This window comes from Conger conger, chromosome 2 (genome assembly GCF_963514075.1).
Source record: "Conger conger chromosome 2, fConCon1.1, whole genome shotgun sequence".
Lineage (NCBI taxonomy): Eukaryota > Metazoa > Chordata > Actinopteri > Anguilliformes > Congridae > Conger > Conger conger.
The window spans coordinates 71,361,116-71,385,470 of record NC_083761.1 but is presented as its reverse complement, the minus strand read 5'-3'; the positions used below and the strand labels follow the sequence as shown (position 1 = coordinate 71,385,470).

The window sequence follows — 24,355 nt, the reverse complement described above, 5'->3', positions numbered from 1 at the left end:
GACGGCTGGCGGAGTGAGCACACGCGATCGTTTTTCATGCCTATTATTTAAATTGTGGCAGTTTGCGTTGTGTTATTGAGCTGTTAAATGTCCCAGGCTTGTAACTTTTTTGCGTCAGTGGATGATGTCATTATTTTTTCCTTCATTTTTTGCTCGTTCTCTTGCATAAACAAATCTTCCCAGAAGTTTTTAAGGAGGGGGGATTATCAATTGTTATCGAAGTGACAATTTAATCCAAAGGGATTTACAGTTGATTAGACTAAGCAGGGGACATTTTCCCCTGGTGCAACGCAGGGTTAAGGGTCTTGCTCGAGGGCCCGACGGCTGTGCGGATCTTATTGTGGCTACACCCGGGCTTGTGCCACAAACCTTCCGGGTCTCAGTCCAGCGCCTAAACCACGAGGCTACAGGCTGCACTACTTTGGTTTTATCGGCCACCGCTCACCAAAAGAGGTTTATAAACGGTAAACTATCAGTGGAAAATTGGGTTCCCCTACTCCGCTGTCGACAGGCCATCCAGGGCAACGGTGTTCACAGCAGGCAGAGTGAAAAGGCAAGGGACGGAACACCGAATAAAGAACACAACTTCTTTGTAAATATAGTAATTGCCTGCATTATTTCATGAAATGGAATGAGAGCATCTGGGCCAAGTGAAGTTCCAGGAACGCCGGAGCTCTGTTTTCATTGGCAGACAGCCCTCCTGCTGTAGGCCAATTAGTAACAGTCGTGGCGTTGCGGTCCGAGTCCGGCCCTCCCCTCCGTATCCCGGGGAGAAATCATGTGAGTGAGTGCAGCGGAATTAACGCGCGTGGGTTTGTGTTCAGGTCCGTAGGAAAACACACTCCGAGGCGCTCCGTGGGAAGGGGTCCTGCAATAACACGCGCAGTTAAGCGCAGTGCATCCTGGGACCTGCGAAGGCCCGGGATCAGGGCCCGGGATCAGGTGTTTTTGCTGGCCTGTGGGTTTGTTTGCAGTGGAGTAGGCTGGGGGGGGGGGGGGGTGAATTCCCGCTGTCGGAGGCTGCAGGGGGGCCTGCGTCTCCCCCCCAGACCTGAGGCGAGGGTGAGATGCCACTGGAATTCTTGGCGTGACACTGGGGTTTGGGCTGTCTGTGTTCGGGCTGTGAGCCTAACATGCCTCCACCATGCCGCCAGCAGGGGGCCCTGACCATGGCTGATTCCAGCCCCACATCCTGAGCACTGTGTGGGTCTCAGGGTCAAGTCTCAACCTGAACAGAGTGAAGGTCCCACCTGACCGAGCTCTCCCCCCATGCTTCAGTCAATCCAACTTCCTGTCACATGACCGGAAGTCCCACCCAGAACAGAGTGAAGGTCCCACCGCCAGAACCAGCCCTTCTCCATGCTTCAGTCAATCCAGCTTCCTGTCACATGACAGGAAGTAGTGAAAGATGCCACCACCACAGCCAGCCCTTTCCCAGGCTTCACTCAGTCCAGCTTCCTGTCACATGACCCCCCTCCCCACCAATCTGATCGCAGGGTCCAGTTCTTCCTGCCGCAGGTCACCCAACTGTCTGGAAGCCTACAGTCCACCTATTTTTTCCTCAAAGTCCCAGACCTTTGGATCACAACAATGATGGCAAAAATAGAAAAATGCATGCCGATGGGAGGTTGGTTGTGGGAAGACATCTGTGTCCGATTGGTGTCTTCCTGAGCTGCCCCAGTCCTGCGAATCACACGCAGCCATTGCCTGGCAACCTCACGTGCTGTCAGAAAGCTTCCTCCGGCCCCGAGCATGCGGTCTGCATCCGGCGGGAATCATCTGAGGCCCTACTGCCACACACGGACACGAGGACCCCCCAGGACCCCAAACCCCCCCCCCCCCCGCTGCTGCGGCCTCTTCCATCAGCTCCACCAGCGACAGCGGCGGCCAGAGTCACAGGACAGTCCCAAATACCACAGCCAATGAAAGAAGAGATGCCTCTTCTGGGCCTCACTTCCCCTTCAGACAGGAAACGCCAGGGACAGAGACTACGAGAGACAGCCTCGTAGTTGTTTTGCTCCGTTTGGCACGCGGTGTTTCTGTAGCAGCGTTCTATTACGTCCGGGACACATTTCGTGTGTGTCGGTGTGTCAGTACTTCGTGCACTGTACCCACCAGACGCCATACAGGGTCCGTTGTTCCCCGAGCGTCCGTGTGTTCAGTGTTCCTAGCACGACCGTGGAGATGATACAACGAAAACAAAGGGCATTAACATAAAGAAGTGCGTTTTTTAAGAACGCTGGGGTAATTAGTAAGTGGGGTAATACCGACGGAGACAGTCTAGACGCTGCTTATTAAAACGCTGAAAGATTGGCACCTGGGAGCTCAATTACAGCAGCGGAGTGTGGCACGGCCGCCCTGATCATAACGAGCGTGCTCGACAGTGCCTCGCTTGTTTCAAAGTCTCCGCTGACGTGCTTTCACTTGCCCCTCGATTAACACGTTTTTGCCCATCGGATGTGTGTTTCCGGGACGTCTGCCGCCGTCTTATTGGTGACGTTTTTTGATTTGGATAGTGAGTGTGGCTGTGCCCCTCTGGGGGTGTGAGGGTTGAGTTGATGGTGTGCTGTGTGCGGTAAACTTGGTACAAGCTTGGTCTTCCCGTTCCTGTTTATTTCGTGTGTTTACATTCCATTGTGGGTATCTACCCAAGTGTGTGTGTGTGTGTGTGTGTGTGTGTTATCTGCTGCAGTGTGCCTGTGCCCCTGAGTGTGTGTGTCTATCCACCGCAGTGTGTGCAGTGGCAGAGGGCTTGCTGCTTGGGGTTGTGTGATGCTGTACGTAGTGATGCTCTCTCTATCTGGTGCGGGGCTCTTGTGGGGCCCTCGTCCTTGGTGGGGGATCGTTGGGTGATGGCAGCCTTCAGCACTGCTCTCTTTTTTAGTTGCGAACATGGGATGTCCTGTGCTGGGTGTGGAGAGGGGCATTGTGCCAGCTTCCTGCCTGGAGGAGGGGGATGAAGCCCCTTCTGCTGGCTCTGCCACAGCTGTGTGTGTGTGTGTGTGTGTGTGTGTGTGCACAGGGTGTGTGTGTATGTGTGTGCATGTGCAGCGCTTGTGTGTGTGTGTGTGTATGTGTGTGTATACACAGGGCAAAGTATGTGTATGTGTGTGTGTGTGTGTGTGCATATGCAGCGTTTGTGTGTGTGTGCGTGCAGTGCTTGTGTGTGCGCACTTTCCCATACTATGGGTTTTGAGGGTTATCCGGTGTAATAACGCTGATAATAACCCACTTTTGCCTGGTAGGCCTTGTTCTGCGGTGAGGGTGACAGGCAGGTCATAATCCAAAAAGTGCAACTGCCACGTACATTAGCCATAAGCGCTACATTCGGAAATGGAGAATTAAGTTGTCAGGGTAACGGGGTGTTGGGCCACAGGGGCGAGGGATGATTGAGGGAGGGGGGAGTTCTTGTTCTTCTGAAAGGCAGTATATCCCACGTGCAGTTTCCAGGAGACGCCGAACCTGTCCGTCCCTCGGGACAGCTGCCCCTGCGACTCTTCTTGATGTCCTCCTTTCTTCCTTCCCCACAAAATGGTTGCCGTATGGCCAGGCGATGAGTGTGTCTCCGGGGAGATGTTTTACGAAGCAATTGCAGGGTTGCCTCACCTTGTCTCCCCCCCCCCCCCCCCCCCCCCCTTTTTGACACACCAATTATCCACAACATGGCCTCTCCCTTTCTGTAAGTCGACCTCCAGGTCAGCCCGACGGCACAATGCGTTTTCATCCTCCGGTCGAGTCTGTCTGGACGTTTGACCCGCCATTACAATGAATACCAATCACCATTTTGTTATCCTTGAAAGGAAACGATTAGTTTTGTGCGCCGTGGTGACTGTGTAATCGGCCCACAGTACGAGTTATGGCCCGATACGCAGCCATTGGCTGGAGTGCCCGGCGCTGCATTGTGTTGGTTATATTTGTGTCAGTGGCCTGTCTTTCAAAAATGCAGGGCTTTTTTTCTCCCCCAGCTCCAGAAACAGGTTGTTTCTTATACGGAGAGGCTTGTTTGAGTTGGCAGACGGAGGGCTCTAGCAGAAGAAAGCCATACTTCCCCTTTCTAAAGGCAATCTTCCAACGATCTGGTGGTACTGTAGATATTTAAATTGAGTTTATATTGGTAGGGGTTTTTTTCAGGCTTCTCTTTGACAATTTTTGGCTTGCCTCATTGTTCATACCAGCAACATAAAAAAAACAAAAAAAAAACTTGAGAGGCCACTGGAAAGAGCCTTTCATCAATTCTGTTGTAAAAAGAGCCATGCAGGCCAATTACTGTTCGCTTTTAAATGGCAATAGGTAACATTGTTAAGGTCAGAAATGTAATGTACCATGATATTTATAACTTTCTTTTTTGGGCAGCACTTGTTTCCTTCTGCTTTCATGAGAAGTGCTGTTGAAATGTTCAAGATCACCCGGCCTGTGGGCGGGCTGCCTCAGGGCCCAGGCTGGTGTAGCGGGGCTAGGCCGTGTCTCTACTGTGAAGATGAGCACTACTGCACTCTAAAGCCCCACTCCAGGGGACACACAGACCACTCTGGTCTCTCTGACAGATCTCCAGTCATACCTGCACAAACCCCCTCACTGAAGACACGCGCACGCACACACACACACACACACACACACACACACACACACACACGACTAGCACACACTCACACTTACACACACACACACACACACACACACGCACGTACACACACTCACACTTACACACACACGACTAGCACACACTCACACTTACACACACACACACACACACACACACACGACTAGCACACACCCCCGGGCTGAGGGCTGAGCACCCTCCTCTGAACAGCGCTCCATTGCTGGCTCTACTCCAGCCTGCTGTGCCTCTGAGGTTGCCATGGCCTCGGCCTCGGCGCCCAGCCTGTCTGTCCACGGAGGCTAACTTTATTAGCGCTTAGAGGCTGGAGACTGAGGTGGGTTTAAGAGCTCCAGAGTGGCAGTTTAACTCATTCTGTTTCATATTTTCCACCTCTCTCTCTCTCTCTCTCTCTCTCTCTCTCTCTCTGCAGAAATCATCGACGACCTGGCGCACCTGGTGGACAAGACGGACGACAGGATCCGCAACGAGACGAGAAGGGTTAAAATCGTGGAGACGAAGTCGGCTAACTGCGGTGAGACTGCCGCGGCCTGTTTGAGCCAGCGGGGGTGGCTACCTGTTTGAGGTGCTCTGTGTTAATAAACCCAGCGCTTATGAACGGTCCAGTGCCCTTTCCCTGCGCTCGGTTCAGAGCAGTCTGGCACGCGGGGAACAGTGAAAGCAGAGGCCGTAAGGGCAGTACCAGAGCCAGGCGCTCAGTCAGAGGTTTGGCAGGTTTGGAGTCTGTGTGTCGTACTCTGTGTTTCCCGAGCCTGGGGAAGATGGCATTAATGTGGGTAGTGCTGGTCGGGAGGAGAGGCAGACTGTGTCACTCTGTCCTGTGTGTCATTTTCACGGTCAATCCTGTGATGTGTGAAGGCCGCTTGGTGTTGTCGTCTGATCCAGGTCTTGAGAATAGGCTAAGCTCCTATGCACCTCATGGCATGGTGGTAGTAAGAAGGTACTGGGTTTGAATCCCAGCTGGGCCTCTTCTCCCTGTGTCTGTGTGTTTCATCCAGATACACTGCTTTCCTCTCACAGGGGAGGGAGGTTGCTCCCAATGACCCAACGACAACCGACCCTGTTTAAATAGTTTTGTGTGCACCTTGTCAGTAAGGTAGAGTACAGCTCTGGTTCTTAACATTTTTAGTATCAGGACCAAAATTTGAAATGTAGTACCTTTTTCAGGGACCCACCAAATTCATACACTAGCATATCCAAGTGGGCTACAGACTCATTTCAGGACCCATTCATACAACCCGTTTTGGGTGCTGACCCGTAGTTTCAGAAACGCGGGTGTGCCGGGATGCGTAGTGACTGTGGCTCCTCCAGTCGGCGCTGAGCTTCAGAAAAGGCCATTCTGAGGTGAGTGAGGACGGGATGGGGGTCCATACGGTGAGGAAGGGGGGGAGCCCTGGTCTGCAGTACCTCTGCTGACCTGGGAGAAGGGCCAGCCTCATCCATCATCCGTCCCGCGCGTAATTACCGCTGCTCTTGCAAAGGAGGAGGATGAGTGCTGCTTAATAGAGCAGAAAGATCAGCAGCCGCGTTGCCAAGCACATTTAGCGCTTTAATTGCACAAAAATAAATGTTCGGAGGGCTTGGCGCGCTACAAACGGGCTCTGGGGTGTAACGCGATCCGCGCGCGGAGAACGGCGCTCTCGCCCGGGTCTCCGTGGAGACGCCGGGAGCTGCCAGCGGGGAGCGGTGCATGCTGGGAGAATTCCCACAGAAAGGGTGACGGCTGGTTAAGGTTTTGAGCATCGTTTTGCAGGAAGGGCCGGACAAACGGCGTCGGCTGGCGCGGGTGCTTTTCGAACGAGATGCTGGAACTGGCAGACAGACATGGCTAAGCGATGACCGAGGCCGACCGAGGCCATCAGTGGCCACAGCTTTAAGGACTCGGCTGTGCTTCTCTGTGGTCTGGAATCACCAACATCATCTGGGCTGAGCACTGCACAGCATGGCTCTCTTAACAAGCATTTTAGTCTTGCAATAAGACTTAAGCTCTTATATTTTTCTCTGAAGTAGAAAATATTAGCTTGTTTTTAGTATGTTTTTCTTCGCCCCATTGGAGAATCTTGAAATTAGTCAATTTTCTTTTGCCTCACTGGCAATATTTTTGTTATTTAGCAAAAAAGTAAAAGTGAAAGTAAAAGATTAGTCTCAAAGTATAGTAGTTTTAGTCTCATTATAAGCATTTTTTTCCCAGTGTGTTCAGCTTTAATGATATGGGCACATATTTACCAAGAGAGTATGCAGTGCCCGTGATGTGCGATCTGTGGCCTCATTAGCGCTCTGCATTACATCGGTCTACAGACGCACAGGACCTCTGTGTCCGGCTGATTAGCGCCGTGCGGTGTCTCTGGATCCCCGGCTGATCTGACGCCGGAGCAGGGTGCGGACAGGCCGTCTCTCTGCCGGCCCTCCCCCCCCGAAGAGGCCTTTTCTCAGGCCTGTGAGGGACGGGGAGAGGCCGCGGGCCGGGCGGGGAGTGTGGGACCGCGGGCTGAGAGGGGCCTGCCTCTGTTTGCCCGGTAAACCCCAGCCCCGCTCCGCCTGGGAAACGCCGCCCGCATTGTTGGCCTGGGAGACCCTGGTAACCGGCCATCTGCGGCTCAAGCAGTCAAATTTGGAGAAACAATGAGATGAAGGTCAGCTAATATAACAGTTAATTCCATTTCCTGGTCCCCATGACACCCAGAGAGGCTTTATTTGAAGATCCCAGACCCCAAGTCACTGCTCACATTGTTCCGGGCATGAGTACTTCTCCCCACTGCCAGCGCTTAACCATATTCATGTATTCTGAGAGGGGGTGGCCTTGTGAATGGAAAATTCCCCCACTCTTATTTGCTCCCACCCCACCTCTGTTCTCTCGTTCCCCCTCTCATTCCTCTCTTTCTTGCCCTCCTCTCTCTCACTTTGTTTGACACTTGCCTTTGTCTCCGGCGAAGAAAGAATTGAAAATAGAACATGCCACAGACCTGTTGGAAGGCTTTCGCTGCGTGTTTATGATTCCCGAACTGAAGCCGTGTTTATTTTTGAGGCCCTGTTGATCTGCAGTCGGAGACGTGTGTTATGTCTTACTCAAACGCCTTTTAGACGTGGGAAAGGCGGTATTCAACGCCACGGGGCATGTTTGACATTTTTCGTAACCGTGTTGTTGTAGAAGTTTCTTCCAGGAATCTTCTGCCACCAAGACCGCAGGAGCTATCTCAACAATTTAATGTTTGAACCGATGTGTTCAAACATTAAAATAGCTAAAATGCAATCAGTTTCTGTGTGGTTGGGGTATAAATCTAAATTTAGCCCAGTCAAGCATGGAAAGGTGAAACTGAACAACATGGCGGCCAACTGAATCTCAGATCTCCACTAAGATGGAAGCCAGTGGTCCTTAGCTTTACCCTAGGAGCATCGTGCTGTAGCAGAGCTAAATGTATTCACTGGTAGCGCACGGTTTGTTTCTTTATGAGAAGCTGAAGAGCCTACTTCATCCGGCAGAATGAGGGAAGAAACCAGGGCCTGGAGTTGAGCTGGTGCTGCTGTTTTATCAACAGGGCCCTTTTATTTTTGACTCGGTGCTAATGTGAGGTGAGCATTTCTTTTAGGTTTTTGAGGAGAAGGACAGAAGGGATTTGTGAAAATAGAAAGTACTCTTCTCCTCCTGAGCAGTGGGATTCTCAGCGACACCATTAATTTGTAATGTGCTCTTTAATCCTGTATGGAGATGTTAATGAGATGGGAGAGAGCGGGAGGCTGAGCCACCTCTCTGCAATTTGGAGGGTTAAGGAATGGATCTCAAACTTCTCTAGTAGGGGGCTTCTCCAGGACACATGAGAAGAGCCTTTGTTTTCCTGTTTAATAAGCCAGTAGAGGCTTTAACCCACAGGAGCGCTGAGAGAGAGGGAGAGAGGGTGAGTGCTGGAGAGGGGAAGGAGAAGGAGAGGCTGAGTGTGTGCCTGTGCGCTTTTGTGTGCAGGTGTGTGTGTGTGAATAGTTATGCGTGTGTCTCCGTGTGTCTGTGTTTGCGTGTGTATGTGCACCCGTGTGTTTATGATTTGTGTGTGTGTGTTCGTGATTTGTGTGCGCATGCGTGTGTGTGTTCGTGAATTGTGTGTGTGTTTATGATTTGTGTGTGTGCATGCGTGTGTGTGTGTGTGTGTTCATGAATTGTGTGTGTGTATGTTCATGATTTGTGTGTGTGCATGCATGTATGTGTGTTCGTGAATTGTGTGTGTGTGTGTGTGGGGGGACATTGCTGCATAGCACACACACGCAGCGCTCCTTTTGTGTTTCCCTGTGAGCGGGAGACAGGAAGGTGTGGGGCCGGGCCTGGGCAGGGGTCAGCTCCGCTGAAGGGAGGAAGGGCCCGTATCCTCAGGCTCCAGCGCCCAGGGGTTAGCGTGACTCCAGCAGTGTGGAGCTGAACCAGACCTGAACCAGACCTGAACCAGAACTCAACCAGACCTGAACCAGACCTGAACCAGACCTGAACACACACACACACACACACACACACACACACACGCACGCGCGCACACACACACACACATACACACACACGCGCACACACTCTCTCCCCCTGTCTGACTGAACTCGCCTGCTCTGGGATACATGCACACACAGGCACACACACACACACACACACACACACACGCGCACACACTCTCTCCCCCTGTCTGACTGAACTTGCCTGCTCTGGGATACACACACACACACACGTGCTATGTGTATGTGCTATGTAAAATACATTATTGACATTGAATTGCTTGATGTAGGCTACAAAATACTTTCTCTGTGAGCAAAGATGATTACTGAATTGGACAGATAAAATTGAGAAGAAAGTAATGAAGTTGATTGACTGTTACATTTTTGTACAGTATGCTAAAAATGTAGAAGTTTGGTTGATTTGGCATACAGATTTATTTAATACATTAGATTACAGAATGGATCTGAACCTACAAATATGTGCACATTTGTGATGAGGAGGAAAGCCCCTCTGTGTTTAACTGCTCTGACTCGATCACATATAGTTCACATTGAAAAGAGAGCCTTTAACCTGGGAGACTAAAAGAGTCTTCGATGAACCTATTTTAATAGCCGTTAAGCTTGCCCTAACCGAAACTAAAAGCTGGAGCGGGCTTTAAAAAGTTCAGTGGATCCCTTTTCACTGAGTCATTTCCCCCTGGAGAGGAAAGAGGCGGACCTTCAGATGGAAGATTAGCCCGGTGGCACCCTAGAGCCCCAGAATGGCCAGGGTGAGATACCCAGCAGAGTTTAACCTCTCTCTGGGCTCCTCTCCTCCGTAATCTACTTACTCCCCAGCCAGGCCTGTGCCCCTCTGTCCCGCAGGTGGCCTGCATCTCAAGTAGGCCCACATTGGGCCCCTGAAGGGGGGTGGGGTGTGGGTCAGGTTGGTGGTTGAGGGTGCCAATGAGTTAATTGTCTTGATTCCCCTATTCACAGGCTAGACACTAGGCCTCTGTTTCACTGTGTTCAGCGGTCTTACTCCAGACTCGGGCACCTTAAACCTGGCTTACTTTCTTGTTTCTACCTCCATGTCTACAGGGAAGAGATGTCCACAGTCGTATGCTTTCGTACTGCCTTCATTAATTTGAGTCTGAAGTGCTGTATAAGTGTATATGAAATGCAGAGGCCTTCTGCACTTCTGGCTGGAGGTAGAAAGTGAAACTGGAGAAATGCTGAGTGAAGATCATCCTGTTTGATCATCCTGCATGGATCCATCATTTCATTTTTAAAGTGTTTTAAATAGCTCCAAACAGGTTAAAGACCGATTGTCCTCTGTACAGAAGCATGTTATTTGACTTCTGTAGCAGTAAATAAATAGTTATTTTGCTCTGTCTATAGAAACCGAACCTGTCTTGACCTCATAGATTTGTCTTCCTTTGTCTTTGAAAGTGTGCAGTTTAAATTGGAAAAATTCCTTTCTAGGTTGATACAGGTTTTATTTTCGGAAAAAAAAAAATATATATATATGTTTGAGTGGGTTATAAGTGAACACCCATGGTGCGTGATGTAATGTTTTCTCAGTGCCCTGTGCAGTAATGATTATAAAGAGGTGTAATGAATTGGTGCAAAGGAGTTTGGAGTTGCCCATTGTGCTGATCCTAACCGGATTACAATTAGTAAAATGATGGCTAATCATGTTAACATAAAACTTGACCCATCCACTGAGGTCATGGGGCCACCTTTTGTGCCCCTCAGGGGGTGTGGGGGGGGGGGGGGGTTTCCTCTTAGCAACCGGATCCCCCCACCCCCCGCCCACCCGGCTTTCTGCCCTCCCCCTCTTCTTTTCTCCATCAAACGTGAATCGCGGGACCGGTGAGGCAGGGTGTGTGAAAAGGGCTGTCTGTGGGCCCCCTTCTAAAGCCCCTGGGTGGTCATTTTGACTGGCCCCTGAATGGAGGGGACCGTAATCTATTTGGCCTGCAAACGTGAGCATTGTCAGCTGTCCACAGGAGCTGGGCCGGGAGTAGCTTATATAGTTACTTAGAAGGACGATGACAGTCCTTCCAGTCTTTGAAAAGGAAGGGGGTCCTGGAGGGGTTGGGCCCTCTTCGGTGCTGTCGGGTCCATCTGACACCCGAATGGACAGCTTGGCCCCATAGCTGCACACTGTTGCGTTAAACCCGAGGGCCAAACTGTATATTTTTCCTTAAGCCTTAAGGAAAGGCTTAGGTAGAGGTGCATTTCTGATTGGCCTGCCTGCTGCACTCTCTGCACTCATCTCTGAGTTGTACAGGGGAGAGCAGATTGGCCAGGCTGGGGGAGGACTGCCAGTGTGGGCTGTCTGTTGGGTCATGGTGCTGCCTGTCCTCATAGGAACACTGGGCGGAGCTCAAGCATCCAGTTTATCTGATATGCTGCCATTTTTACACAGGCTAGCATGTTGCCCTCTACCGCAATCTTCTAGAAGAATCTTTGCCCTAGTAATTAAGCCATTCTGGTGGGTGACCACAGAAAGCCATGCAGACCTCCAGACCCCAGCAGAACCCACATTACAGTAGGCCCACAGCAGCCGACCTGGTAGCAGTGGTAGGCCTACGCGCCTGTTAGTGGGCCCCAGAGGAGAACGCACAGGGAGGCCCAAAGCAAGAGAGCAATGTAAACCAAAAATGGGGAAAGCTGAAAGCCAGCCGCGCTCAGAATAACAATGGACGAGTTGAGTAAGCTGGATCCATTCTTCTCCTTTTTTGCATGTAATTGCAAATGGCTGACAGCCTTCAGACTCGCAGCAGGGCGAATGTTTGAAATCCTCACCTAGCCCATCCAGATAGCGTTCAAAAAGTGGCAGTTAAATTGGGCCTTGGAGGGCCTCCCACGTGTCAGACCTGTGATTGGAGGAGCAGCCTGCCACCGACGCTGCCATTGGCTTTGATACGCGGTTATCACGCGCTCCTGACGAGGTGTCCCTGCTCTTTTTCACCAACACCTTGGAGGGAATTCATGAAAACAATCTGAAACAGCTGCAAATACCTTTTCCAGGCAGAACTTATTTTGGAATCCAACCAACTGAAAATCCAATGAAAGGTCAATGCCTGTCAGCATCGGAGTGGAATGTATATTCCATGTTCCCACATTATTTTAAATATATTATCGGGTAGTTCTTAGAATTATCTTCGAACAAACATTTGTTTTGGGCTTTTAGGCTGTTATCAGTGTCATTTAGGAGGATTCGGGAGACAGCGGTTGTATTTATCGTTAGTGTTGACTATTATCAGATACCACATGGCCTTAGATTGTGTTAGAAATTAAAATTCCTGCGTAGGTATTCAGAGTAAGAAACCTGTTGGGGGAGTTTCCAACGGTGGGGCAAAGCATCACCTCATTAAAATCTTCCAAACTAATCCACTATGGGGCTAGCCTGAGTGTCTGCAGCCTTTCTGTTGTGCGACTGCTGGACTGTTTCAATCTCTTCATCTCTGGACGGCTCATGAGGGTGGTTGTCTTTTCTATGGACTGTGAGCAACGTTTCTTTAGAGACCTGCTTGCCTGTTCAGAGTAAGAAGGCCGGAAAGAGTTAGATTAGCAGCGACTAGCGCTAGGCTTGGATGCAAGTGTAACTGTGTACATGTGAGTAGGCCTATCCTGGCCTTCTGGCCCTGCCTGTATGTCCAGGTATGCATAAATTATTAAAAATGGTTATCCAAATACAGAGCTTGCGGTTTTACACAGTGAAATGTTTTAAGTTCCTGCACCAGGTTTTGTACGATTTTCAGGTCTGTGAGAACACTAGATACAGGAGTAAAATTGCTACATTATGCGCCGCACAGCTATGACACCATGTCAAATGGTGTCTGATGCAGTGCAGATATGTCAGTGTCTACATTATGCGTGTGTCTGTGTGTGAGCGTGCTGGCACTGAAGGCTTGCCGTTAAGCAATGCTTGGACCGTTCTGTGACTGTGTGATGAAGGCGTTTTTTTGCCGATAGCTCCTCTTGTACTTTTGGGTCGAAATTGAAAACGTTCGTTGCCTCAGCGTACCTCTGTGATCAGCTGCCAGCTCTGAACACCCCTCTCTCATATACTCTCGCCTGAGCTGAAGGAGAGACATATTGGCCAATCATTCAGCACCAGTCCTAACAGCTAACCGGGATGGAATGGCGGGAGTCATGTCAAGGGCAGCCTTCTTACAGCCTGTTTGTTCCTGGGACAGCAGTGCTGTAGGAATGTGAACATATTCGTGTTTTTGTCTGCGAAGCCGGGAGAGTGCTAGACTGTGGTTCAGTGACGGGAACACTGTAGGGTGCTGATTGTGTTGCACTTGCCACAGGCATTGTGTCAAACTCCAGACTCCTGCCAGTTATTGTCCCCTCTTCAGGGTTATCTGAGCAGGCAGGGCCTCAGGCTCTCCATGTGTTTAATACGGTTTCTTTATGCGGACTCATTATTTTAATGTGCTTCTTAAAATTTGTGGTCCAGATTTCAAAATACTCCATGGTCCAGACCTTTTGAGTTAGTTTTTTTTTGAAAGCCTTGTTTTAATCATGTCTTTTTTGTTATTCTGTAAATTTTTCATTCAAATATGTTTTCAGAAATGCAAAACAATGTTTATATCATAATGTGGAGGTGGAGCAACAGGAACTTTTATCCAGAATGCCTGCGTTTAGTCCGCACTCTACATAGAAACTGAAGTGCCTAAAGAGGCTAACTGGAGATCTGAAGAGGCTCGTTGGTCCGAGGACAGATGAGCTAATTAATCAAACGGCAGTTTCATGTTTTAAATATTTGTATGCCGAACCATTATAACATTCCACTTGTGATTCAAAGCACATTCGTTTGATGGTAGAAAATTTCTGTTCAGAGTGTAGCAACCAGTGCATTGCATGGATAATTAATCTGCCTATCCTTTTTAATTTTTTTGTTATTTAACCTTTATTTAACCAGGTTAGTCTCATTGAGATGAAGGCTTCTGTAAGGGTAATTTTATTAATTGATTCTTAATTGACAATGCTTCTGTCCCACTACTGGTGTGAATTGCTTGCTGAGCTGTAAGACAGGGCCCTGTTTTAATGTCAAATGTTTTCTGTTGTATTTTATGAATAATAATGTAAATGTTGTAATCCCTCTCCTCTCTCCCCTCTCCCTGTTCCAGGAATGCTGGTGGTGATTGTGCTACTGCTGATTGCCATTGTGGTGGTGGCTGTATGGCCCACCGGCTAGTGCGGAGGACCGTACCAACAGGGCGGGGTGGGGGGTGGCATGCCATTTGACTGCCATAGAGACTACTGTGAAGACATGGAACAGAATGACCCCTCCACCCCAACTATCCACATCTCTTTACCCTCCCTCCCTCCATCTCTCCCTCCATCCCTCCTTCTGGCACTTTGTATCCCCCTCCCAATTGACTCATGAAAGTGAAGGAATCTGCAGCTGGGCAAACAAAATGGTGGCGTGAAGCTGCTATGGGAAACCAGCATCGATTGAACTGGGGAAGTGGGGGGTATGGGCTGGTGACCCCATGACCTTGTTTCGAAACACCTTTTCTCTCTGTAAAATGCTCCTGAATTCCATTGTCAGGATCATATTTGATCACAAACCCTCTTCCGAAATTATGTCTGCCCCCAACAGTGTGGGTGTGTGGGGGTAATACCACTTTAGCAATATTCACAAATACTTACTCAGCAGTTGCCATAAGTTATTGTCTGTCTTGAATTTTATATTGTTTGTAGTGCGAAAACCAGTAAATAATTATGTTTCTGTGTTGCTAACTTAACTTTTACTTTACGTTGTATTTTCATAATGGCTGTAACATCTAATAAATGACATTTACAGTACATGCACCTTCGCATCCAGCCTTTCATATTCCTATTCTCTGAACCCCAAATCTCTCAGGGTTAGACAGTATTATTGACTTCTGAAAATAATGCATGCTTATTAAGATAATATTAAAGGGGAATTCCACCATAAAATTTATAGAAGGGTAGCAGTCTGGCTGATAAAAATGAGCTCTTAGCCAGCTCTTTGCCTGTAGCGAGGGCAGAGCTATAACCCCAAACTACTGTGAATGCTCCAGATACCAGCTTTTATAAAGACTGCAATGGCTGGATAGGCTTCCACATGCTTCAATGAACTGGTTTGTACGACACATTGTCCGACCAACCTTTAGGTGAGCAAAAGTATTGGAACAGAGAATATTGCATGCAATAACTGCATCAATCCTGCGACCCATTAACATTGACATCACCAGACTGTTGCATTCATCTTTTGTGATGCTTTTCCTGGCTTTTACTGCAGCCTCTTTCAGTTGTTGTTTGTTTTGGGGGGTTTTCCCTTCCCTTCAATCTTCTCTTCAGGAGGTGAAATGCATGCTCAATTGGGTTAAGGTCTGGTGATTGACTTAAGTCTAAAGTGTTCCACTTTTTCTCTCTAATGAATCCTTTGTTGTGTCGGCAGTGTGTTTTCGGTCAATGTCTTACTGTATGATGAAGTTCCTCCCAATTAGTTTGGACTTCTGCTGCTCTCATAAGTTAAATCATCAATAAAGATTAGTGAACCAACTCCACAAGCAGCCATGCAAGCCCAAGTGATGAAACTTCCTCCGCTGTGCTTCACAGATGAGCTTGTATGTTTTGGATTATGAGCAGATCCCTTCTCTCTCCTCACTTTGGCCTTTCCATAACTTTGGTCTCATCAGTCCATAAAACTTTGTTCCAGAACTTTTCTGGCTCATCTCTGTACTTCTTTACATATTGCAATCTCGCCTTCCGATTCTTATTACTGATGAGTGGCTTCCATCTTGTGGTATTGACTTTATATTGCTGCTCTCTAAATCTTCTTTGAACGGTTGATTGATACCTTCACCCTTGCCCTGTGGAGATTGTTTGCGATGTCGCTGACAGATGTTTTTGGGTTTTCCTTCACAGCTCTCACAATGTTTCTGTCATCAACTGCTGTTGTTTTCCTTGGTCAACCTGTTTGATGTCTGTTGCTCAGTATGCAAGTGGTTTCTTTTTCAGGACTTTCCATGTTTTTGTGCAAGCTATCCCCAATGCTTGTGCAATGGCTCTGATCGATTTCCCCTCTTTTCTACACTTCAAAATGGCTTGCTTTTCTCACAAAGACAGTTCTCTGAGCTTCATGTTCGTTCATCTTTTCTAACACAAATGCTGTCTTCACAGGCAAAACCCAAGGCTAAAACCAAGAGTAGACATTCAGAACTATTTATTGTTTAACCAATCAATCTAACAGGACACATCTAGGCAACAAGAAACTGTCAGTAACATGTTCCAATACTTATGCTCACCTAACAATTGGGTGGTCTGATACAAAAGGTGATGTGTTCTAAGTTGTTTAAGAAACTGAATTGTCTTCAGTCTATAGCAAAAGTTGTTCCAATACATTTGGAGAGGTCTGAATGTCAGTATGACGTTTACCTCTATAAAAATATCACTTTCGTGCCGATACCTGCACAGAGATTACTTTGGCCGGCTACACAGAATTAAACAGATACGCCTTTACCTGTTAAATGAGGTACATTTTTGTGGTAGAGTTTTCCCCCTTCCAACTCTTCAGTATCTTTTTCCTTGTTTTGCCTCACATTCAGTGGCTGTATTGTGGAAACGACTTTGAAGTGAGGCGTTTATATGGGCTTTCAACATAGACCAGTGGTCCTCACTCCTGGTTTTGGAGAGCTGCAGGGTGTGCTGGTTTTTGTTTTTTGGCCTTAATATCAGCAACCAATTCAGACCCAAGAAACCATGTCAGGTGAGTTGTATTAATTGATCAAATAAGTGATCAAATAAGTAACAACGAATGCCAGCATACCCTGTGGCTCTCCAGGACCAGGAGTGAGGACCACTGACATAGACCATGACCATCTCCTACAAGGGTCCACAATCTTTGCCAGAAAGGGCTGCTGTGACTCCAGACTTTCATTCCAACCGAGCAGTTACACACCTGATTCTGCTCATTGTGTTCCTTAGCAAAGACTCTTGTGGATGATTAGTGGAATCTGGTGTGTAAATGCTTGGTTGGAACAAAAGCCTGCAACGGCCCTTTATGGATAAGTCTGAGGACCCCTGATCTACTACCTCCTGGTCCCTATGCTATGGTGATTATCATGGAAATGTGCAGTACATCTAAACAAGCCAGAAGACCAAATCAGTCAAATACACAACCAGCACAATGCAAATGAAACTTCTAAGCAGTAAATCAGCTCAGCTGAGACATGTCTTACCCCATGCAACAAGGACAAGGTAAATGAGTGTACAGGAGTTTATTTCAATTGAATTCTGGATTTAGTTCTACCAGGATGGTATTCAGTAGTTACAATATCCTTCTGATTTTAATCACATCTAACAACCACAAAAGGTAAAAAAGGACAAAAATAAAACACACAATGTTTCATGTGTCATTAAATATATTCATATAATAACCAATAATATATTAGTATGCATTGTAAAACATTGCAAACTCTTGCAATGTCCACAGCTAAACAACATTTACAATTCATAGAATGAACAAAAGCAAAAGTTCCAACAGGTCTGCAGTACAAATCCAAACACCCTTTCATTGCTTGGACAACAGGTCTAAAATTTACACCGTGGGGCTACTAAACACAATAAAAACAAGTTTGTTCGATTATATATTTCGCCGATGCTTATCTTATTCCAAATGCGGGTTGATGCATGTGTGACATATTCTGTGGATATTACAACGGACAATAAAATGCATATATGTATATATTTATTAATATATATGTAATACATTCATCTTCGTGAGGAGTTGCCAGTAAAAAGCATACACGTTTGTTGTAATGATCTGTACATAAAGACGTATATTTGCAGGAGAGCAGCGGTCAGACCTCGTGGTGAATATAGTGGAATGAACGGGACTGCGTACTGTCCGCCGGAACAGTCAGATCAATAAATTAAAACACCTTCCGCTTGTTCCCTCTACCCTAATTAGAATACACTTTTTATTTTTATTTTAGTTCATCTACAGTTATCCGTCTTTTTAAAGTAAATATACATATTTCTGGAGCCCCTTCGTGTATGGCTGTGAGTGAGCCATCATGGATGGGCTGGCGTCGTCTTAAGCCACCGCAGTGAGAGAGACAGACAGACAGCCTTGTGAGGTGGGTGTCTGTAAGGTACAGTAAGGGTGAGGAGCTGGCCTGTGCTCTAGGTGTCTGTAAGGTACGGTAAGGTTGAGGAGCTGGCCTGTGGCCTGTGTGTCTGTAAGGTACAGTAAGGGTGTGGAGCTGGCCTGTGGTCTGGGTGTCTGTAAGGTACAGTAAGGGTGAGGAGCTGGCCTGTGCTCTAGGTGTCTGTAAGGTACAGTAAGGGTGAGGAGCTGGCCTGTGGTCTGTGGGCCCACGATATGAGGACACAGAAGTGTGAGGTGGACATACTTGGTGACCTTGGAATTATAAGGTTCTGAGTGGTCTGAGATACTGAGCTTCAAAGATACCAAAATGGATGAGCTCCAAACTGATACAACCTTTAAAATTTTGAATTTCTTCGTACATTCAAACTGTATTTTTGTGTAAGCCTTCACACATATATTTAGTGGCCCTATAAACAACATATTTATGGCACTATTTTTCGTCAAAAATGTCACTTAGGACTTTATAATTCTAAGGTTTAAATTTCTGCATCTTTTTTTCCATTTTATTTTTTAGATCCTTCGTTGGGTGAGATGAGAAGTATGTCATCCATAAGTCAGGTGCAGGCCATAGGGCATTTACCCGTGTGTGTGTGTGTGTGTGTGTGTGTGTCTGTCTGTCTGTCTGCACCCCACTGCCTGGCCAATCACAGCTCAGATCCCCCTCCGTTGCCGTGACGGTGCACTACACACAGTCCCACCGGCTTATTCTGGAACTCATTCTTTTTCTGTCTGTTAAAATCTACAATAATTAGAATTCTGGTTAGTGATATTTCAAAATTGTCTAGATAATGCTTAACATAAACATACTAACTATACACACATCACAATTAACTCTGTAACCCCACAGTACCAGAAAACCTCTTCACCTTTTTTTTTTTTTAAATGCACACATCTGTAATGTAGTTGTTTTATTTCACTTTTTTTTTTTTTTTTTACAAAATAACAAAATAATTTTGCCTGTTAATGTAATTAAGCAACAATAATACATTATTACACAAATGACGTATTCAGTTGATACGGGTCTGCAATGGTTTTCTTCATTGGTCTGCACATTGCAAATGATTTACGCTATACATCACTGAAACAGACTTATTAACAGGATTTATTTTTTTTGTTTAAAAAGCATTGAAATCTCTTACGACCTCTCTCCAGTGAAAGACGGTCTTCAGTCAGCCTCACAGATGGGTTACTTGTACCTCGGCGAGTGTGCATTTTCTCCTTAACGAAACGTTCTGGGTAACATCTTTCTCAGGTTATGTTCAGAGACCAGTAATTGTAATCGGCAGGATCATCCACAAAGCTTTTCATTTCTTTTCCAGCCTCAGATTGGCTCTTTGCACCGTTACCACGCTCAGCATATGGCAGGAGAAACAGAGACAGGGATGTGCAGAGAGAGAAGTGGGATTTCCAGAGATTACAGCTGTATTACTGTGGTGGAAGATCCTGCTGATTCAAAGCAACACCAAGAATGTTTATTGTCATGCCGAAGATATCAGAGTTGATACAGAGTCTGGCTTTGTTTTGCTTTGTTTTTTGCCTGTTTTTTTAAACTTCTGCCAGACTAAAAGCTAATTTTACTCTCATGGCACAATAACAATAAGGCCTAGTCTTTGGATGATTTGTGCCTTTCAGACGGTTTGAAGTCTTTGGCACACAACATGCTTTTTTCTTTCCTTTTTTGCTTTCATCATGCTTTGAATACCAAGATGAAGTCATGTAGTTTATCTGATTTATATTTCCATATATAGCTTAGATTTAATTAAGCCTTTTTGTAAAAGTACTCCAGGTTGGTTTACACTTGCTGAGGGATGCAGTCTTTTCCTAATGCACTTTGTTGGCACCGTCTTTAGCTTAACCCTGGTGACTGGAGATGAACTACCCTATCCAAAAATGCCTTTTCTGGAACACTGATTGACAATGCTTTTGTCAAGATGAATAAAACGTAAATATATAGTGAGCTGTACTTAGAGGAACGCTGCATGGACAGCTGGTTGTTGGTCTGTTCTGAGTCTTTGTGAAGCTCAAAGCTTGCATAAGTAGTATGTTTTCTTTTTGGGGTTGGTAGTCCAACACAACTTGAAAAGGATAGTTCACTTTCTGGAGTGTTCTGAGATTATTTCATTCTTAGTGTATGTCTTTGTTTGGCCCAGACGGTTTATGTGCGGGATGAAGGATACTTTAGGTGCTTAAGGAAGTTTCTGATGATCTGCCAACTCTTCAACGGTGGGCATTCAGGGGGTTGTGGCCTTAAGCAAGAAGATACACCTCAGTAATGCCACAACGGCCTGTACTGCCATGTTACGGTGTGTTTCCATTTACTCACAATTAGGAGCGTAATGAAAAAGTCATGTTGATATAGGCACCGCAATTTCCTCATTGTGCTCCGGTCACATGGCCGTTTTAAATAATTCCTGCTGAAAATAAAATACTGAATAATGAAGATTTCTTTTTTAAGCATAACCAGGTGTAAACATACAGATTTGCTTATGGAGGCAGACCACTGCTGTACACATTACTTTGGAGATACCTGAAGTATATTTTGTCGCTTTAGACCAGTTACCCCTGAATGTCCACCACTGCAAAGACGACAGGTCAACAAAAACAAAAAACTAACTATTAATAGCTTTCATCACAAACAAAATGGCTGGGTCAAATGAAAACATACTGCAATAAAAAAAAAGACAACTCAAGCAAGTGAACTATCCCAGTTAAACGATAGTAATTAACTATAAAACAGCAGCACCAGTCTAAAAGAGATTTTAGAGTTAATCTCCCTAGAAAAGGTTTTTACATGCAACCTGGAACCATGCAGAAGAGCTTTAACCATTTAAAATGAACGTCCATGCATGTAAAGACTATTGAGGACACTGTATTAACTTTTTTTTAAATATTTTCTCCCAGAACAAATGTAAAACATACCGAAAAATTAAATCCTCGAAAGCATTAGCTTCTGTAATATATAACGGCGTGGTGTAATATTCATTCATGAGCGCCTCTTAAACCCAACACTGGCACCTATGGCCTCGGTCCACATGCTGGTCCAACACCCCATAGCCCAGTAGAGGATTTCCTCTAAAACATGCAGCTTTGTGGCACTCTTCAGCTTAACGCAGAGTGAACTAAAAGATTTGAGGTATATTACACACAAGTTTGTTCCACACGAAGAGGATACGCTTAGGAAAATGGCAGGCTTGTCAAAGGATGCTGCTCCACTACGGAACATGTTTTTCGATGTGACATGATTCTGAATGCGGAAAACCACATAGAAAAGCGAGGTTTTTATGATACATTTAGTGTGTTAACACTTGCATTGCTGTTTACACAGTTTCTTGTGACGAGGCCCACACCCCTGGGGAGTCACCTGTAATCAGCAGCTTCTCCTCGCATTCTCCTGGCCCCATCTGTACAATATATATACTGCATAAAGCTTAATGAACTGCTTTAGACACGGAAATGTGATACAGTAGCTTGTTTTTGCAATTACGCTAAAACAATATGTCCGGTAAAAATGGATTGGAATTATTACGAAGCCGTGGAAATGGGAGGTGGGGGGGAAATACCAACAACTTTATATACTGGGAATATTAGGTGCAAACTTGGCAAAAAATCCACAAAAACAAATCTCGATGGGGAAAAAAAAAAGAGAAAATGAGCTCCTTCACAAAAAGTTCCTAAAAAAAACACCCTACTTTTCTCTTCACGCTTGTACTCAAAGCAGCAACGTTCAGTCCCTCCGTCTGTCCCTCAGGTCTCTGTCTCCCTCGGTCCCTCGCTCCTCTCTCCGTGTCCTCTCCGCTTGCTCAGGGGGGGGTGTGGACGTTTTAGGCCTTCTTGCACTTCCCTTTCTTCTCCCGCTGTTGGAACTTCCTCAGCCTGCGAGCCCACGTGTCCCTCCACTGGATGACCAGGCTGCCCTTGTCCGCCACCACCCCGCTCTGGTCCGGGGAGTCGTCGTCGTGTCCCAGGAGCAGGTACTTCTTCCCGGGCTTGATCTTGGGGCACTTGCAGGCCACGTCCTTGGCGCGCACCCACAGGAACTGGTCCCCGCGCCGAATGCGGTTCACGCCTTGCTTGTAGACGGAGATGATGTTGACGGTGAACTTCCACCACTCGCCCGCCTTGTCCACTTTCAGAACGTGCACCTGGACCGCTGGTGGGCCAATCGGAGAAGGAGAGAGAGAGAGGGACAGACACACGGGAGAAACACATTCAGTTTTGTTGCGCAAAGACAAATCCTTTTTAACATTGTGTTTTGCTTGTGACTGTGTTTCAAAAATCTGTCCGCAAGTTTAATTAATGTTGGTCTGGCATCAGCGAGATAAAAGAAGCATTGCCATTTCTTGTCTGTGAATGTGTGCAAATCACTGACCTACACAGTCCTTATCACTCTTCCCATTCCTTCCTCCTTGCCCTGATCTTTGACCCTCCATTTGTATAGACCTGCATAGTCATTATCATGGCAACAGTTGCCATAGTGTTCCCAGCCAGGAGAATCCGTGCTCACTATGTACATTTGAAAGAACACCTCCCTGACAAGCGAGAGTCTCTGAGGGTTGACTGTGCTAGAGGTTTCCTTAGAAACGGCTTTCCTTCCTCAACTCAAAAGTTTGAAAAAGAGTGACGGGGGTGGGGTGGGGCAAAAAGCAGTGCTGAGCACTGAATTCTTTTATTTTCACTACAAATGAAAGGAAATAGCGCATATCTTTTTGCAATTCCTCACAAAAAAAGCAAACACAATTGTCCAGACACCGAGAGCTATAAAACCTGTCAAAAGCCGAGTCGTGTGGAGGTGATGTCTGAAGGGTTTATCGCTCCTAGAAATTTACAGCAGGTTGTGGACTGGACATTGGCTTACAGATAATCCCACAACCTCAAAACAACACACTGCTCAGTATGTCCCCACAAGCCACATAAACATGGAACATATTGATTGTTTTTACATACTTATGTGCGTAGCCACATGATGATAAGGTGTTGCGTGATCTGTTATTCATATCTGCAAAAATTAGTGTGCTTTTAGCTGAGTGTGGGCTTTTCGGGAGGATAATTTATGAATGTGATAGGTCTAAGCTGGGGAGATACTTTATTTTGATAGAGACAATAACACTAATAATAATCTCACAAAATACCATTCTTTGAAGGTAAGGTAGAAATAAGTCTTGTTTGCTCTTTTACGGCGCATTGTAGCCCGGTACACCACAACAAGGGAAGCCGGTCAGACCGCGGCGCATAGTTCAGCCACGCTCAGGGACTGGGCTTCTCTCCTGCGGAGTGGAAAGTGTGCACAAAGACACCCCTGCCAGGGAGTGTCTTTCACGGCGCAAGGGCTCCTAGAAACGGCATTGTTCGAGAGATATGTCACGGGGTGCGTTACGTGGAAAATCCTCAGAGGAAGAGTCTCTCTCCCCGCGTCTCCAGGCCGCGCGGTTGTGCGCACGGTCCGGGGGAAGTGTTGCGAGGGAGCGGGGGGGGCCCCGGAGTGAGCAAATTGCCCGCAATTACGGAAGAAAAGAGGCCTGTTGGAATGAGTGGAGAGCTCTGTCACAGTCTGCCATTCACTGCAGGGCCTTCAGCCTGGCAGGGTGGGGGGGGGGGGGTAGTGCTTATGTATCTGCCCTGCTACAGAAGGTGTTCGGTGCCAGAACATGATCCAACGGCAGGGCGTGCGTCCCAGTGCACATCCCTCGTCTTTCTCCTTCCGTTTCCACGTCAACTAACAAGCTAACGCTCTGGACACGAGTCGTTCTGCTTGGTTTGTCACTTAAAACCGTTGAAAAAAAAAAAACCACACAGAGAGATGTGTTTTATAGAAGCGTTTTTTTCATCACATTTATGCTGACGCTCTTCATCCAATGTAATCATTTTGACAATTTTTTTTACATTTAGTTCGACTGATGTTTTAATCAAATGTTCTTATCTTTATTCTTGTTCATTAGTTGTAACTGGGCAGTATTGTAAATTAGGGGCTTTCCCTCAGTGCTTCTGCGAGGTGTAAATACAGTGTGGCGACACCCACACACCCCTGTGTGAGCCCCGCCCCAGCGGCTGTGGGGGCAGAAACATGGGGAAGTGGGCTGTGAATAGTGCACTGATCTGTTCCTCTTTTCTCCACGCGCACAATGCAG

General features: G+C 46.8%; 2 protein-coding genes across 2 annotated transcripts in view; one reads left to right on the top strand and one right to left on the bottom strand.

Moving 5' to 3' along the window:
• The window catches only part of stx8 (syntaxin 8), a 45,961-nt gene extending 31,059 nt beyond the window's left edge, over window positions 1–14,902 (top strand). Inside the window, exons 7-8 of the mRNA XM_061232139.1 lie at window positions 5,031–5,132; window positions 14,215–14,902. Of these exons, the coding sequence (XP_061088123.1) occupies window positions 5,031–5,132; window positions 14,215–14,282 (170 nt within the window). The 3' untranslated portion in view covers window positions 14,283–14,902. The remainder of the gene's footprint in view (window positions 1–5,030; window positions 5,133–14,214) is intronic.
• Window positions 14,903–17,322: 2,420 nt separating this feature from the next.
• ntn1a (netrin 1a) overlaps window positions 17,323–24,355 on the bottom strand; it is a 66,664-nt gene continuing 59,631 nt past the window's right edge. Inside the window, exon 7 of the mRNA XM_061233244.1 lies at window positions 17,323–22,380. Within this exon, the coding sequence (XP_061089228.1) occupies window positions 22,052–22,380 (329 nt within the window). The 3' untranslated portion in view covers window positions 17,323–22,051. The remainder of the gene's footprint in view (window positions 22,381–24,355) is intronic.